This window comes from Rattus norvegicus, chromosome 5 (assembly GCF_021556685.1).
Source record: "Rattus norvegicus strain SHRSP/BbbUtx chromosome 5, alternate assembly SHRSP_T2T, whole genome shotgun sequence".
Classification (NCBI taxonomy): Eukaryota; Metazoa; Chordata; class Mammalia; order Rodentia; family Muridae; genus Rattus; species Rattus norvegicus.
Window position 1 is genome coordinate 106,411,707 of NC_141538.1, and position 18,911 is coordinate 106,430,617.

At 41.2% G+C, this 18,911-nt stretch overlaps 1 protein-coding gene across 5 annotated transcripts in view; it reads left to right on the forward strand.

Annotated features, from left to right (window-relative positions):
* The window catches only part of Adamtsl1 (ADAMTS-like 1), a 398,736-nt gene that overhangs the window by 217,026 nt on the left and 162,799 nt on the right, over positions 1-18,911 (forward strand). For all 5 annotated transcript variants that reach the window (XM_087549776.1, XM_087549775.1, XM_087549777.1 and 2 more), the window contains 1 exon segment: positions 15,989-16,290. In XM_087549776.1, coding sequence (XP_087405902.1) covers positions 15,989-16,290 — 302 coding nt within the window.

Below are 18,911 nucleotides of genomic sequence, written 5' to 3' on the forward strand. Positions count from 1 at the left end.
GAAATCTCAGGAATTCAATGGTCACTTGCAAATTAATTGTACCACAGTGCTTGATTTTCCAGAAGTCAAAAAATAAAAACTAAAAAAAAAGTACATAATTGGATACCATGTTTTTTACTTAAGAGAACAATTAAGTTAAACATAAAGTACTTGTTTACCTTAAAGTTATTACAGTAAAAAAAAAATAATAAAGTAACGGAAGGTGGGAGAACTGTGGGAGAGAGACGGTGGCTGATGGTCATAACGCTAACCAAATAGATGAAGACATTCCTGTCCTCCTCCTGCCAGGCTGTAATTCCCCAGGCAGGACCTAGTTTGGCAGACCTCATTGCTGAGGAGGATGTCAGGCTCATTAACTCTGCTTCTACTAAGGCTCTATCTGAGACATAGGAAAGTGCCACGTCACCAGCCCTGGTTAATCCTCATGTGTACTCTATGGTTAAACATGTTTCCAACCAACCGTGTATTTTTTATATAAATAATCTGCTCTCCTTACACACTAGGTTCTGCCATCTGGTGTAAGGCATATCTGTCTGGAACATTGCATTGTGACTAATGTCAAATAATGGAACAAAGTTGAAACTAAATAAAAGCATATTGCATCCATAATTATACTTCTTTCTGATTAGTCGATACTGCTCCAGTGAAACCTGAAAGTGGAATTATGCTTATGCAGAAGCATTTCATAGACCATGATTGTGCATACTTTATGATATGTATTTTCCATGAATGTTCCAATTAAGGTGCATTATGCTTAATTTTAATAAAACCCCTAAAGCAGCTAAACACACTTTTGGCCATTGAAATTATAGCCATATAAAATTAAGCCATTAAATTTCACCCTTCATGTAATGGAATTGCCATCTTGGTGTGATTAATCTGAATTGAAGTAGATTATAATTGGAGTGCCAATTTAATGCAAAGGAAATGTATACAGTTATGTTCAGGACAACAATTACATTAATACGAAAATGAAATAAATGACAGCTGTAGAATTAGGTAATGAAAGCTGTATGTTTTTCATATTTTAATACATTTTACATGTTTAATGTGCTGAGCCCTCAGAAAGGTCTTAAGTGTCACATTTTTAATTGATTTTGAATTTTAAAAACATAATTCTGCATGGTCTTAATTTTTTCTTTAAAAAAGAAAACACATAGACAAGCTTCCAAATATGCGTAACAACCATAATTACTCTCCGAAGCGCAATGAAAAGAAATGATGTACTGTCAGCAAACCATTTCTTCCCCCCACCGAAGAGAGTCACATTGGTTAAATTAAACGGTAATGTGTAGAAGCTGCGGCTGTCAGTTCTGAACGGCTGCTCTGGGGCTGGAGGGAACAGAGAGCCAGAGCTGTTATCTTCTGCACCAGCTCCAGAAGGCTCGGGAGAAGGAAAGCAGCAAATGTCACCAGCTTTCCCATATGGAAAGAGAAAATATTATCAACAGCCTGTCTCGTTAAATAAATACAGGGATATCACTGTACTTAATCCTTTAGCATATGAAATGTCCTTACTTAGTGTTAGATACTCTTAATAACCCCAAAATGTAAGGGAAAGTTGCTTAACACCAGCCAGAAGTATGTTGGAAGTGAGTATCTCTATGTTTAGAGAAAATCTATGATAAAAGACCAATAACTGAATCGCCAAGAAAGAAGTAAAATATTGAACACAAGAATGTTCTCACATCATGGATCTTCTAACCTAAACATTGCATGGACTATGTGAACGCAATTCTATCTCCCAGAGGGCTAGAGTTTGCAGCTCACTGATAGAGACCTGGCCTACTATGTACCACTTCCACCTTCAGAAGCAAAACATAAACATTTTTAAGATATCAGGGATTTTTCCTAAACAATGGAAGATCTATCTTAGGCAGAGGGACTGTGGCAAACGCATATCTTTATATCCAGAAATGGAACTGTGAACCCACTTACGGGAATCCATGCCTCTATGGTAGACTATTTTCCCCCAGACACATTTTTAACCAATTATCCTGGCTACAAAGAGCCAAATCTTTTTTTTTATGTGTATGAGTATTTTACCTATATGTATATCTGTGTATTGTGTGCCCCTTATCCTTAGAGGTGAGAAAGGGAGCCAGACTCCCTGGACCTGGAGTTAACCAGAGTTATGAACCACCACTTGGGTGTTATAAGCCAAGCCTGGGTCTTCTGGTAGAGCGGAAAGTGATCTTGCCTGTTATGCTTTCTCCCTAGTCCAGTTTTAGAAAATTATTTCAAGTATGCGGGGTGGTGTGAGAGCAGGTATCCTCAGAGACCATCAGATAGAAGCCATGCCAGGAAAGACACTTGATAAAAAGTCTTCTGGTATGGATTCTGGGAGCCACGCTTGGATCCTCTGGAAGAACAGGAAGCCCTCTACACCCTGAGCATCTGCCCAGTCCCAGTAAGAATCTTTTAACCAGGTATCTCTCTCTATCCCATTGAAATGCAATGCAAATACAGTCCAAGCATCAAACCAAAACGTAAGCCTAGTGGGGGTTTTCATGAATGAAACCCATCCTAGACAGTCATGAAGATAAAAACAGTAAAACAAACCTGTCTCCGAGGTTGTGAGCTGAAGAATGAGAAGAAATATTTGCTCTAAAGGATGCAGCTGAATCACCCCCTCCAAATCTCAGAGAGCACAGAGGACAAGGGGATAGAAAGATTATAGGAGCTGGAGGGTGCTGAGGTATGTAGACAGGACACAGCCATTGCACCCATGAACTCGCCATAGGTGTGACTGGCTTCAGGAGACTGAAACATGGCTGGGCCAATCAACATTCCATCATGATAGGGGAGAGAGCTATGCAGCCCCACTACTCCTTGAAAGACTAGTGGCTGTTAACAGTGGCTGTTAACATTTTCTTTAGTGATGTAACCATTGATCAGTGGCCCTTGCTTGGATACATAACCTCCCATCCACACTATTAAAAAAAAAGAAAACAAACCTCTAATTAAACTCTGTAGATCTCCTTAACCTCCTTCAAGCAGTAAAGCACCGCTGAATGTCCTAGAGGGGAATTGTCAAAGGAGATATATTTACAACAAACAAAAGCATGACACAGGTGCACAGGGCACTCTGACTTTGTCATTTAGACTTTGAAGTGTCTAAAGGAAGGCATTTCACATAGAGAAAAAGCAAGGACTAATAGCTCAGTTCTTCCCATGTACGTTTCAGTTCCTGGTAGTTTTTCCATGGTAGTTCAAAGCAAGCAATGGTGAACAATGTCCTTTCAATGTAGCCCACATATTAATATAAGTATTAATAATAATATGAATCAAGCATCCCCTCATTAAATAGCTGGCATTCACCAGGTGGAAAGCCAGATACAGTAAAATCAGGTAGCACTTCTTCCTCATCTTGGAGTGTAAAATTCTTGAGTTTTATCTTTGTAGATTTTCAGTCAATTCTTTTGGTTAGCAAGCCATTTGGAAGCTTCACTGTAATAACCAGGCCTTACATGTATTATCAGAAGTAAACCTGACATGAGCCAGAAGGGAAAAAAAGAAAGTCAAGCAGTCAGAAAGCAGCAATGATATCTGGATGCCAGATGGCATCAGGTTAGCCATGGGGCCGATTGCATAAGAAACAAAGGGAAATTCTTGTCATACAGCTGTGTGAATAGAACCCACAGGATTTAGGTATAAACAGAAGGACCAGTGAGAGTCCCCATGATGATTCTACAGTCCTTATGTGCCTTGTTTATCTTGTGGGAAACAGCATTTCAGTATGTATGGGACTATAATTCTATATAGTTAGTTAATATTTATACTCTATGAAGTTGTTAGATAATGGAAATTTCTTAGCACTTAAGAAGGTATACTTTTTTAAAAAAAATGGCTAGAAATCTCAGCTATGTGGCATGAATTCATATATTTCCCCAAAGTATATATAGAGAATCAAACATCAGTGAAGGGCTTGACAGCAATATTGTTTATATTCTCAACGCAAAGTACTTGAGTTATGTTCTCTTTATAAAGCTCAGGCCATGGAAAGTAACAAGGAGGCTCTGCTCTTGTCTTTTTGGTTATGAGCCTTAATCTTTAATGACTAAGCCATCTCTCATGCCACCGACTATCTTCTCTATGAATAGAAATAGACATACGTTAAAAATCAAGACTCATGTTATATAATATCAAGAAATTAAGTAGTACATTATAGGGGGATGCTGGAGCAACAGCAGATCGAGCATTAGAAGCATGGGGTGAGAAAGCATGAATCCAGCATTCAGTTCCAGGAACTGGTGTGCAGTCAGCAAATGTTTTACCCTGAGCAGACATCGTTAAGTTCCCATATCTTGTCCTCTCTTCAGCTCCTCCCTTTCTGGCCTCATCCTCATCTACCAAAATTATCCCTACCCTGCATATTTCCTGGAGTAGCAGACCTTCGATGCACATTGTCTAATAATGCGTTTCACGATCACTTTGGAAGAGCATACGGCACCTGCTCACTGCTCATGCCTCCAATAGCAGGACCCAAAACTGACCCATGAGCCACCAGCTCAGCATAGTGACTTTCTGGTAAATGCGGATATTTCAAAAGTCACCTAACAGTGCTTTACTCTCAAGAAGACTCGGGGTTGGAGTTGGAGAGATGGCTCAGTGGTTAAGAGCCCTGGCTGCTCTTCCAGAGGCCCTAAGCTTAATCCCAAGCTCCTGCATGGCAGCTCACAATTGTCTGTAACTCCAGTCCCAGGGAATCAGAGGCCCTCTTTTGGCTTCAACGGGCACCAGGGACACACGTGTAGTGCACAGATGTACATGCAGACAAAACACCCATACATGTAAGAAATAGCAATAAGTGTTTTAAAAGAAAGAACCATCTGACTACTGTCGTCACAGAAGCAATAAAATTATGACTCAAATTTGAATATTGGCTGAGTATCCACAGATTAAATAAATGGGTTCTACATGATTTAAGAATTTCCATTGGGGCTCAGCAATTAAGAGCACTTGTTCCTCTTCCAGAGGACTTAGATTTGATTCCCCAGACCCAGAGGATCTGATCCTCTTTTCTGACCTTCGTGACCACCAGACACACATGTGGTACACATACATGCATGCAAATGAAACCCTCATACATAAATAAATCAAAAATCATAAACAAAAAAAGCAATGTTACTTGATGTTTTTGGTATGTGTGCAGTATGATTGATATTAGAACTCCAGTTCTGTACTCTCTATGTTAGAATTATATCTACCTTTGATCTAAAATACCAGAATAATTAAGCTCATATGTCTTAGTACACAAATAATAGAAATGGATAGATTAAATTAATATATACACTGTGAGGGTTGGAAGGAAATGTTCTTATGAACCAGTAGTTGGAAGTTTCAGATAGATTTTATTTGAACCTGGCATTAATGTCAAAATTATTGTTTTGGAAAGGAAGATATGATCACACATTTCTGTCACCCTTTGTTTCTCGATGAGGAAAACCTGTGTGACTAAAAAATTCATGGTTTCGTAAACTCTTCTTTCTCAAGCACATCCAGCTGCCACGTATGAGTTGCTAAGGAGTGGAGCTATGTACTCAGATGCCCTTAGCATGGATGCAGCCGTTTGGACCAAGGATTAAAAACCATCTAACCATCTCTCCACACAGAGCAACAGGGCACAGTACTGAAGTGTAGGACGCATCTGGGGTCTCAGCAATGACTGAGCAAAGCACTGAATCCTACAAACCTCCGTTTCCTCATTTGTAAACTGAACATTGTGTTCTCTACACCATACAGGTTATGAGGATTAACATATTACCTGTAGCCATAACTAAACCTGTCCTCAAACCATTTGTCTCCCCAGAGAAACTTCAAGAAAGTTAAAAAATATATTATAATCACCCATTATAAATATATCTTGCTCTGAAGACATTTAGGAACCACAGGGTTTAACCTGAACCTCAGCTTACGGTTCTCACGGTACACCATCTTCCTGCCCCTCCTCTGTACTTTGGAAGTCCTTTAAAGACTCACGGGCCCCACACTTTTACTACCGTCTGTTCTAACATATAGACGGTAGTTACTTCTGTTTAACTAAAGAAATGTATGGAAAATTGTAGAACACAGCAAAAAGGATATGAAAACTGCTCTTGTGGAAGAGCAGCCTCCGTCTACCCTGAGTTAATACACATAATCCCCGCGGATTGCTCCCAGCATGCACAGAGACAGCGAAATCAATAACGAAGCCAAAAGCACAGACAGAGCCATTTTATGTGGTCAGTGAGGGCCTTCATTGCAATCCAAGAAGTCCTGTATCCATCGGCCACTCCACCGTCACCACTATTGCTGCCTTCAGAAAGCTAACTCTGAGCTCTTGCTCAGCTGAGCCCTAGAGAGTGACAAAGATAAATTAATAGGGTCCTTGTGTGCCAAAATAAAGTATGGACCCTGTCACCACCAATATATGTTAAGTCCATTAAGGTCATTTTTTAATGAACTGAACTTTTCATTGGAAAGCTTTGCCAAACTTGTTGAATGAGAGGAAAGAAAGCTTTACAGAAACTCAAGATAAACGCATCCCCCTCCATTGGAAGAAGTGGTTCACTCAGAGTATTCTAAGTTTACAGGGCTTTAGATTTTTATCAGAGGTTGGTGTGGATTTAAATTTTCATTGTGGTGTTAAGCTGAGAGCCACAGATGCACTGATAGCTGTCAGCCACATGGCATCTCTAGTCCCTTTGGGATATAGATAGGCATATGACCCCACAGAGAAAGCAAGCCTTCAAATCAGGCTTCATTCCTGCACGCCAGAAAAGCACAGGAAGGTGGCCTAAGCAGCGCCACGTCTTTCTCTGTCATCTGTGAGGAGAGTAACTTGGCCTTGTTCCTATCTGCTATGTGCAGTTAATGGCGTATCACTTTCTCACACAAAGACTTTGTATGTGCTGAGGTTTTTTTAAAAGTAAATTTAAACTAACAATAAAGGCTCTCCATGAGTCCCTGTAAACTTGGATGAGTTCCAGAATGCTCCAAGGCCTTCTCTATTGAGTACGTAGATGGAAGATAAGGCAATGTTTGACCAAAAAGTCATGTATAAATTATGATGTCAGCATTTGTCTTAAAATCCTTTCTTCTATAAAGCAGTTTTTCCAATGAGGTTTTAGAGAAGTATAGTTGGCAGAGAGTTTAAATTTGGCTCAAGCTCCTTGGTTACCCAAAAATCCACCAATATAAACCAAACCCTGTAGTTATGAAAGATAGGTAATGACCATCAGAAAATGAAACACTGTGCTGTGCATGACCACTCTCACACTATACTCCAGCACTTGGGAGGCTGAGACAGGAAGGTTGCCACAAGTTGAAGCCAGTCTTGACTGTGACAACATAGTGTACTCTAAGTCACCCTGTGTACTTAAGGAAGGGAGGGAGGAAAAGAGGAAGGGAAGAAAGGGGCAAGAAAGAAGAAGAGAAAAGAAGAAAAAAGGGGAGGGGGATAGCTTGGTCAATCAAGTGCTTGTCATAAAAGCATCATTTGTTCTCCAGACTAAAAAGCTCGGCATGTTAGCACACGTTTGCAATCCACACATTAGAGAGTCAGATTCCTGGAGCTCACTGGGCAGACAGTCTAACCTCAATGGTAAATCCAACATTGTGACCCTGGTGATCTCTTTGCCTCAATCTAGACATTGGTATGAAGATAAACAGTGCAAAAATATGATTTTTAAGAATATCATGAAACACGATGTGAATATATCAAACAAAATTCTTTATTCATGAATTATTCAGGAAGTTCATCAATCCAAATAGAGAGTTGGACCTAAAAAGATTCCTTTCCAGAAGACAAAACCATTAACACTGACAGGAAAAATTTGCATAATTATGGACAAGAAACATCTGTGTCATCACCAACCCTTTTTAAGGAAATGTCTACCTCTATGGAGTTACAAAATAACTATCTAAAGACATCCCAAGAGTTAGACCACCCCTACACAAGGTGCTGGATGATGCCAGTGCTCCATTGAAAAGATACTGTAATCTCTTTTACCCACTTTACAACATATCCAACAATCCCCATCTCTCAGGGTTTTGGTGAACTATGTACATGAAATACACATGACAATAACTATTGTATAATATTTAATGCTTGATGATGACAGGGAAAATGAGAGTGGGGGGAGTTAAAGAAGGTAAACTAGTTTTTCAGGGCATAATGGATAGGAGTGGCCTGTCAGTTGAAATTAAGGATTTAAGAAAATTGAGAAGTCAGGTTTAACTCATGAATACTTTTTAACAAGTGGTTAGTGGAAATGTTTGTTGTGATAAAGATTAGAAGCTAAATACATTGCTAAAGGCAGAAATCAAGAATTCCATTTGGGGGAGCTGAGAAAATGGCTCATTGGGTAAGAGCACTTGCTCTTCAAGCATGAGGACTTGAGTTCAAATCCCCAGGCCCCAAGTGAGAAGGTAGGCAAGGCTGTCAGTGTCTATAATCCCATCAGAGAGGACAGAGACAAGTGGATTCTAAGAGTCCATTGGTCAGCCTAGCCAAAATGGCAAGCTTTCAGGGCATAGACCTTGGCAGCAAGCACTTGCTGAGCCATCAATTATTTATTTAATTTAACTATTTAATTTACTATTACAGTGTATTATACAATATATTAATTTATAAATCAATAATTTAATTTTAATTAAAATAATTAAATTAATATTTATTCTTTTAAAAGAAAAAGTTATAAGATTAAATACTTAGAAATTTCCTGTCAATGATAATCAGGAGTCGTTAGTGAATGCATTGGAAGCTACAAATCTGAGCTCGGAGGCATAGCAGTCCTTAGGGTCTGGGAACAGAAGAACCTAGGAAAGATGACTGAGAAGGTGGCAACCAGGGAGGCAAACCAGGCTTGTTGTCATTAACTCTAGAAAGTGCTTTAGTAGGAAGCTGTCTTCCTTTCTTTACCTGTCCCTGACAAATGCCCTGACAATAGGGACCCGGGCAGGGATGGGTATCTCAGCTCTCCCGGTTCTGTGGCTCCTCCTATGAGATTTTCTCCTGGCTCCTAATGCACTCAAATTCTCTTTCACCTCAAACACTAAGAATTTTCTACAAGAAAACAGTTGAAAGATTCTTAGAGAAATAAGCCCTCTCCCTCTCCCTCTCCCTCTCCTCCTTCCCCCTCCCCCACCCCACCCCCAAAGATCCCCAAATGAATTTCATCACTGGCCTCAAAAGGAAAACCATCCCATGTTGCCTGTGTATTTGGGAATGGGTCACATTAGTATGGGTTAACAGCATGCAGCACAGGCAGCCACAGATTTTCTTCCCCTGTCTTTTCAAAAGGTTGTATTGGTGGCGCTACCAAATTTTCATTTGTTTAGATTCTAGGATCCATCCTTCTGTTCTGTTTTGCTACTGAGACACACCCGTAGTGTTCATGATGCTCACTCACCAGGAGGCATGATGCTTAGGGATTTAAGAAGCTACAGGATGTGGTGCTACCAGAGGCTCTGTGGAGGAATGCCCTGGAGACCTCAGTATGAGCTGCATCACTAAGGTTCAGCTCCAGAGACTGTGAAGTGGGAGAACCCTGTCATGATTCCACATTCAGACCCAGAGCCCTTAGCTACAGACTTTGCATCCTTAAAGGAGACTCTCATTTATTGACATGATGTAGGCTCTGAGGAAATTTAGATACTGTGGGTAGATACTATCCACAAACTTTACTTCTTTTCGGTAATCCTGTTTAAACTTGTGAAATTTATTTTTTATCCCTTGACAGTCTCATACAAATATATGATAAAGTTTAATCCTTCTCACCTCATCTTACCCCGTCTCACCCCCACCCCTTCCACCGAAACTCTTCTCAGCAATCATGCACCTTTTGCTGCCCTAATTTTGACAAAGATGGCAAACATATACCTTGGTGATCGTTTTTAAAGTTCCTGTACACTGATAATTATGCAGTTAATTTGAAAATCCCTAAGATGATTCCATTGAAGAGTTGACTCCACTTTGTAGTTTTCTGTATTGATCTGCTTGTTTTGTGAAGCTTTTAAACCACCACCCCTATTTCATTTAGAGACATTAAGGAGTTTTATGTGAGTCTTGCTGATGTCATGGAGAGGTGGAACTGGAGAACAGGAACAGAGAGGAGGCTGCTCCTCCCTAGTCTCCTTTCTCACTCAGCTGCTGTCTTTTTCTCCTGCATTGATTGACATTTTTCTTCAGATGCACAAATATCCAACTTACATTTAAGCAACTGTTCTGGCCCAAAAGTTTTTACTCTGTTACTCTTTCAAGGATTAGCCAGAAGCAAAAGAACCAACTTTTCAAACATAAATAGAATAAGAAGAAAGGCAGCTGGGGTTAAGCGTCGGATGAAACTGGGCACATCATTAGTCATCAAGCCTGGGACCTTTGCCCCAGTGATATACTTCTGCAAAGACCTTCCTAGTTAATTCAGGGCAGACTTTCTTATAATTTATCTTTCCAACATAACGTTTTCTAGATGCATCTACAGTTAGTATTGGGGTTAATAATGGTTTTGGACTGGAGAGATGGCTCAGAAGGTAAAAATACTCAAGGATCTTGAAAAGGAACCAAATTTGGTTACCACATAGCACCTACGTGGCAGATTACAACCACCTATAATTCCAGGCCATGGAATCAGACCTCTCCTCTGGCCTCCACAGACACTCGAAATACACACGGTGCACAAACATACATCGAAACAAACATGCACTCCCAGTGAACAAACAAACAAGTAAGTAAAACGTATTGGTGTTCTTTCTAAAAGTTTTTAAAAGAAATCTCATGGTTTGGGTATAAATATAAAGTACACATTTGTCAAAATTGGCATTTACAGTATCTCCCCATCCACAAATATACTCCAAAACTCCTGGACAGGACCATAACTACAAATAATACTGAATTCCATAGTCACTGTATTTTGCTATTTGTGTATACCTATGATAAAGTTTAATTTGAAATCGTGCACAATAGGATTAACAATAACAAAGTAAAGTGACAACAGCAGTATACATTTTTCAAAAGTCATTAAAACTGTGGATTATTTCTCTAGCCTTTCCCCCAACATTCTTGGAGTGTGGGTGATCGTGGCTCATGGAAACCATGGAAAATGAGTCCTTGACTGAGCTACTGCAGCTCATTAATAAGGGAACTCAAGTAAAGAGAGAGCCAGTAACACGCTATAACCATTTCACAGGCATTTAAAGAGCCATACATATTTAAGTAAATATGAATAAAAGGAATTTGCAAATAGATGTGAAATTAGCATATACACAAGACAGTGAAGCACTGCGTTCCCGCAAGATAATTGTTCTCCCCACCCCACCCCTTTTTTCTTAAGGAAATTCATTTGCATTGTCAGTTTTCTGCAACTGATAGAAGGGTACAATAACTGAGAGTCAGGGAAACTAAAACAGTCAGGAAAGATATTTAACATGGTGTTCTTTTTCCTCTGCTGTTTTTTATCTCCTCTCTCTCTGTCTGTCTCTGTCTGTCTCTCTGTCTCTGTCTCTGTCTCTCTCTCTCTCTCTCTCTCTCTCACTCTCTCTCTCTCTCTCTCTCTCCCTTCTCGATATGCTGCCATGCCACGAATTCCATACATAAATGCATACCAGAAGAAAAGAGGAAGCCACAGCTCCTATAGACTCATAGCTGGGAAGTGAACCAAACTGAAAACTACCAAAATTAGATGCTTGTAATGTGACTCCCTGAAACTTCTAGTATGAATTTTGAAAGAGTTTGAGACTAACAACAGCATGAAAATAGCCTCCCTGCAGGCTGGAGAGGGGCTCCTGCAGAGGACCCCAGTTCAGTTTACAGCAACCTGTAACTCCAGTTCCAGGAACCCAATGCCTTTGCAAGTACCAGGCACAAACATATTTGTAGGCAAACACTCATACATAAAAATACATCTTTTTTTAAAAATGGCACAACTATAAAGTTATTCGGACATTGACTAATCCTGATGCATTTTTTAATTTTTATTACTATGTGTGCTGCATGTGTGCACATGTGCGTGTCTCTATGTGTCTGTGTATGCGTGTGTGCATGAATGCATCCACACACATGTATAGATCAGAGGACAGTTTTGAGAGCTGGTTCCCTCATCACAGCATTCTGGGAATCAAACTCGTGTCCTCAGGCTGGACCAGGCTAGCTCAGCGAGCACTTTTTACCTCTAGGCCTCTTGCTGGCCCTAATAACAGTGAGTTTTGAAATAGGCTTGGGTTTAAGGGAGAGGTAGGAGAGAAAGGTAGAAGTGAGAACTGGGACAGGGAGGGAGAGGGAGACAGTGGAGAGCGAGAGCAAAAGCGAGAGAGAGAGAGAGAGAGAGAGAGAGAGAGAGAGAGAGAGAGAGAGAGAGAGAGAACTCTGAAAGCAGGGGCAAGTTAAATAGAAAAGTTACAAACCCCAGCCTTACTTTGGCTTGTGTCTATAGTGATATATGGCTAATCAATCAAGAGTATATTATTTTTGTTTAGCAGTTTATTAATAAAATGGTTGTTTTTACTACTTTAGGGCATGCCCCTAACTTTATAATAGACGGTAATAAACTAAACCACTTAGGGATCTTATAAGTGACTGTGATTGTCACCACTTTCTGTGTCATAAAAAGGACTCTGGTAATAAGCCTAAATCAGAAGCTCTTTGTTAGTTAGAACAGTTAAGCTTGCAATAAAAGACCAGACCAAAGCCCACTTCATTCATTTACCAAGTGGTGTGTAGGGTGTGTGTGTGTGTGTGTGTGTGTGTGTGTGTGTGTGTGTGTGTCTTAGAAGTGAAAAATCTAAATGTGGGGATCACATCACCACTTCTGAAGCTCACACCTGTCTTTTGAAGCCTTCTTTGGAGCAGCCACTCTTCCTCTGTCATCCAGCAGTGCTACATTAACACAAGGAACTCTTGAAACACCCAAGTCACAGCTCAGTAAGAACAGGGACTATTAATACAGCGACGCAGAGGGAATATTAGTACAGTGACATGCTGTAAAGATTCTAGCTCTACAGGAGACATTCAGGATGAGACTTTAAAACATTGCATTTAAACCTCCTCGATTGCTGCCCTCTCTGTGACCTTGCTTCGTCCCACTTGTGGCCACTAAACTGAAGACAGCAAATGCAGCCTTAGAAGATGTTAGGCTGTAGAGAAATGCTTCAGAAGAGGAGCAGCCCTTCATGTAGCCATTTGTGCAATCAGATAGTTTTCTTTGAAATACAATCTCCTGACATTAACAAGAGGAGAATGTGTTGTATCATACAGTGTGTGCAGTAGAGAAATTAAAATGACTGCCAAGAGACAGCACCATTTCCAAATGAAATTGTTTTGAATTGGTCTGAACCTGATGATGTTCCAAAGATAGCAGGTTAGGAACTATGCCAGCAAGGCTGTTTTGCACTTAATAAAACTCTCATTTGGGGTAAAGTAGATGTTTATTTGCCTTTTTTTTAAGAGGCAGGGGGTATTTTACTGCTATTCACTCTACCATCCATATAGTCAAAAGTTCTCTGACATATATATATGTGCATATTTACATATTCTTTATCATTTAAAAACCCTACTTTAAAAAAAAATCAACTCTTGGCTACTGTAGGTTCCCTGGGCTTTTGTATGTTTGGGGATAACATTAGTCAGAGTCTAAAGACACTAAATGCAAACGTAGTCATTCACCTTAAAGGCAAAGAGAACTGAGGAGACTGTGTGTGTGTGTGTGTGTGTGTGTGTGTGTGTGTGTGTGTGTGTAGTTTATTTGTATAATATATAGACATACAGAGAGAGGGGGAGGGAAAGAAAGTAAGTTTGGGAACCGTCTATGAATCTCAAAGTGTTTGGCCTTTCTAGCAAATATTCTGTTCTTATAGTAGGGATTGAAAATAGTGTATTGACCAGATCCAGATCCTTTCATAAGCATCCCCTGGCCACTACCCATACCCAGTTTCTGCAGCTAAAGTTTCATTGGAACATAGTCCCACTCATCCACTGACTCATTCCTTCCAATGATGGCAGACATGAGTGGCTGCAACAGAGTCTGCAAAGCATGCAAACTCAAAATGATTTTCTCACTTAGCCCTTTACAGAAAAAGCTTGCTGACTCTGCTCCACTGCCAGTCACAGAAGAAGTCTATTATCGGTAGCACAAGAATAGTCCTTACTGTATAGTCCATAGGGCACAGTTTGAGTTCTTGCCATCTCTCTTGCTCTAGAACAAAATAAGGTGCTGCGTTTTTTAAGGAGCATTACCCCATTACTCTGCGGTCAAGTGCTTTCTTATATGCAAAGTGACTTGATATGAATCTCCCATTACGCCAGCACCATGGCTGTAAAATCCAGGGCTGTGTCTTTATCGTCATTGTTATGCCAGGAGCCAGGCAGGTGTACCTGAATGTGCAATCAGAGAGTTAAAGTGATTCTGACACTAGATTTCAGTTTTATACTTCAAAAACGTTCATGTGGGTGGCATTATTTAAAGGAGGAAAACATTGAGATCTTTTGGGGTGTCTCTACATCCGATGACAAAGAAAAAACAAAGGGGTATGATATTGGTGTGAAAAATTCTTGAGGTTCATCCTGAGTGGTCATTCCATCCATGTTTACCCTTCTGATGGGTGTTCTGGTGACCTTTGCACTCTCCAAGTAGATGAATGGGTCTTCCAAGATATCGGGAATGAGTCTCTTTTGGAAGGGTCTTTTTACCATGCTTCCAAATAGTGTATGTGCTTTGGGTAGGACTGTCCTCCAGGGCAGAATGACCAAGTCTGTCCCTCAGAAGGCCAATCTCAGACGCAGGGAGCATCTCCGTTGTGTCATCAATGACTGGTTTGCTGCTAGAGTGTCAGTTTCCCTGAACTAGCTGTGAACCATCTGCACTTGCTGAGGTTTAATGCCGTAAGTTTTTTACCAAGTTCTTTATTTTCGGGCCAAAGACATGGTTAAGAAGCCAGGTCCGCCTGCCTCTTCAGCATGCCTCCCTGTGAGGAAGCAGAAGGATCATGGCCGTGCGTGTGTGTGTGTGTGTGTGTGTGTGTGTGTGTGTGTGTGTGTGTGTAATTATCCCAAAGTTCTTTCTCCAAATTATTATACTAACTTTTAAGAAAATGTTAATGGCTCCCTCTGGGCATTTTCCCTAAGACCTCTCAAGGCCACTGAAGTTACAGCCATGGTTGATTAATGAGGAGCAAAAGCTTTTTTGGGAATTCGGATATTTTCATACATTCTAGAGAAAGTCAAGAAAGGAAAAAAAAAAGAAAAAAAAGAACCCAAGTTCTTCCTAGTGTAGCTCCTTTCCAGGGGTGGGGGCGGAGGACGTGGAACAAACGTGTATGGCTGCAGAACCTCTTGTTTACTGTAACATGCCTGTGGCTTTCAGTTTGAGTGTGGCTTTCTATGTGATATAAAAAGACATGAGTTCAGACCGATTCAAAGAATGTGTGAGGGAAAAGGCAGAGCCGCGCTTGGAAACTTAAAAAAAAAAAAAAACAAAAAAAAAAAACAAACAAAAAAAAACCTCCTTATGCATAAAAATAAATCCTGGGAAGCATCCTGAACACAAGCAAGGAAAAGTTACAGATATGAGCTCCAAACTAAGAGAAAACTCTTCCCAAATATCTCTGAGGGCTTGTTTTCGTTGTCGTTTTTAGCATCAGTGTTAGTCTGGTGTAAGAAAAGCCAGCATCCTACGAGAGGCACAAGTGCTGGGATTTAGAGCGAGGAGGAGACCCACCAATGTCCCGCTGCCTCTGAGGGTGCAGAGCAGTGAGCGAGCAGGTGGTCTGCGGCGGGAATATCTTACAGCTGGGAGTTCACATGACACTCTCGAAACACGCACTCCAGAATCAGTGGCCAATGAGCTCATGAACTAAAGTGAAGCTGCCAGCGCAGGACTGGGTGGAGGATCCCTGAGCACATCCTGGTACAGCTCTGGGCCCCAGAGTCAGGTGCGATGCAGTCCCTCACAGCTCCCCTGGCTTCCTGCCTGGGGCTTCTCATCCTGGCCTCTTGTTTGCTTACCAACTGCAGGTTCATCCCAGAAGCTTGGTCTGCCTGTACTGTCACCTGTGGCATGGGAACCCAGGTGCGAACAATAAGATGCCAGGTGCTCCTGCCTTTCTCTCAGTCTGTGGCTGACCTGCCTGCGGATGAATGCGAAGGGCCCAAGCCAGCATCGCAACGTGCCTGTTATGCGGGACCGTGCAACGGGGAAACTCCCGAATTTAACCCAGATAATGGAGACGGACTCTTGGGTGGCCTGCAGGACCTGGACGAGCTGTATGACTGGGAATATGAGGGCTTCACCAAGTGCTCTGAGTCATGTGGAGGAGGTAAGGAGGGGAGTCTAGATGAGAGCCTGCCATCTTCCCCGGCTTCTTCTGTCCCTGCATGCAACTCTATCAGGTAACTGTGAAGAAAGGAGAGGCAGCCATTCCAAACGTAAAACATCCAGAATGAAACCCTGATGGATTTCTTTCGTCCCGAGAGGCTTTCACAGTCAGCCCTGAGCAGCCAGCACAACTGATGACATGGCTTGCAGCTGTCATTCCAATGTCTTGTTCTCAACGTTCAGTTTTGTTTGTCCCTTTTTGGAGGTGCTTTTGGGGCGAAAGGAAACCCCGCTGCAGCACATTCTACTGTTCTCAAGAACATAATAGAGCCCCTAAGATTTATTCAGCTAGTTTTACAACTAAAGGAGGGTGTTTAAAGTCAACAAACACCATGCATAACAGGAGCGAGCGAGCGAGCGAGAGAGAGAGAGAGAGAGAGAGAACAAGTGAGAGACAGAGAGACAGAGAGATAGACAGAGACAGAGACACAGAGATACAGAGAGAGACACAGACACAGAGAGACAGAGAGAGAAACACAGAGAGAAGAAACAGAGAGACAGACAGAGAGAGAGAGAGAGAGAGAGAGAGAGAGAGAGAGAGAGAGAGAAAGAGCAAGCAGTGACCAAGGCAGATCTGCTCATTCTGTAAGAGGAAAATCAGGATGCAGAGAAGCAGGGGGACTTTTCCATCTCTCACAGCTAGTAATGATAGCACTGGGCCCCAGCCAAGGCTTCTGTTTTCTGTCGTCATTCAGTCTTCCTATCATACAATACCTTGTCTAGGCTCATACGGAATCCCTGAAGCTTTCTTATTATGAATATTATTTAGTAGCAAATGTTTACATATATTTTCACCTCATTCCCTTGGGCGTATTCCATGATACTCTAGAAATAACTTCAGCAATGTTGACATTAATGTATCAATGATGACCAATAACTGCATAAGTTTATGGAGTAGTGAATGATTTTGATGTACATGTTGAAGGAAGATTATAACCAAGCTAATTAATCCCTTCAGTGGTTCTTGAGGGAGGCCTCGGAAGTGTGTGCGGTTGCACTAATCTGTATGGGCATGGATAGAGAAACCAGGAGGTGATGTCAGGAGTCTTCCTGAATTACTTCTCCACCGTGTGTTTGAGCCAGTCTCTCCCAGAACCAGGAGCAGGCTGCTTCAGCTAGACTGGCTGGCTCTGGGATCCACTGTCTCTGCACCCCAGTGTTGTAGCCACCGGCACGTGCTTCCAAGTTCAATCTTTTAGTGTGTGCTGTCGATCTGAACTTGGATGCTTATGCTCACGCTGGGTCATCTGCCCCACTCCTTCAGTGATCAGTTAGAATGTTTGTTATAAAATGGAGTGTGCTAGGGAAATCAGTTAATCCCATGCCTCCCCATTGTGAACAAATACATTATTAGACTGATATTCCAACTCTTGGACACATCAGTCCCGAGAGAGGTTTTGACAGGTGACAGAGTACAGATCGATTCTCCACTAAAATCTTAGTGAGCGGTGAGGTTCCACATGACCAGCAAAGATTTTATTCAACCAGTGTGGGGGTGCGGGGTGAGATGGGGGACAGTCAAATAGTTTCCCCAAACTGTTTTCAAAAGCATGACATTTGGGGAACTCTTTTAAAAGCATCTTTTGTTCTGGTTGAGAATGTAAGACTAAATGTGCCCACATTGTCCATTCACACGGGCTTGAAAGGGAATGACTGCTGCTATCAAAGAATGTACTTTCCTCTAGCAGCTCTTTTTAAACATTTAATAGTTCTGATCTCAGGGTTCTTGTTTGTTTGCACATCTTCCGATTTCAAGCCCTGGATCATTGGAGTGTTTTAATGGAGAGCCCTGGTATTTTAAAATCGAAATTCTTCCAAATGACTCTAGGAGAGAGCTTCCTGGAACTCAGCTAATGTGCCGTATTCACTTGCTGTGGTCTCTGACGGTGCCCTCTCTTCTCATGCCTAATGAGGGAGACGTGTTAAATACACTTTGTGTCTCTCTGAGCTCCTAAAGGAGCTAAGAGGTCAGGGGAAAGTCTGCATGTAGTTGGTAGTTGTTGTTGCTTCTTTTATTTTGTGCTTTGCTTTTAAGACAGGGTATCACCATCTAACCCAGGCTGTCCTTGAACTTGTATAAACTCAACCCTAGCCTCCTGAGTGCTGGTATCACAGCCTACAGCATGATACCCAAGTGCTTTGTCAGACACAAGGAATGACTCACAGTTCCAATGGTTGTGTTTGTATCTTCAAACTCCATGATTACCTGAATTGAATGTTTCAATCATATATATACATGGCATGATGATATATATTTTTTCAAATCACCATTTGGCAGTAACATTTTATTGTATTATCAACTTTGATCTTCCACCAAAGTAAAACTCACAAGACTATATATATTTTTAATCACTATTGCTGAAACCAATTTAAAATGTGCAGTATTAATAAACAGATTTTTAAGTCAGGTGGAGTTCTAGAGCTAGCCAGGCTAATTTTATTGTTTCTACAATCTGAAGAGATGAAATCGGATAGAACAAAGGTAATCTTTCACCTAGCAGAAGGAGGAACTAGTTAAGTGTTTTCAATCCGTAGCTGGTAACTCAGGCTCACAGAGCTGTC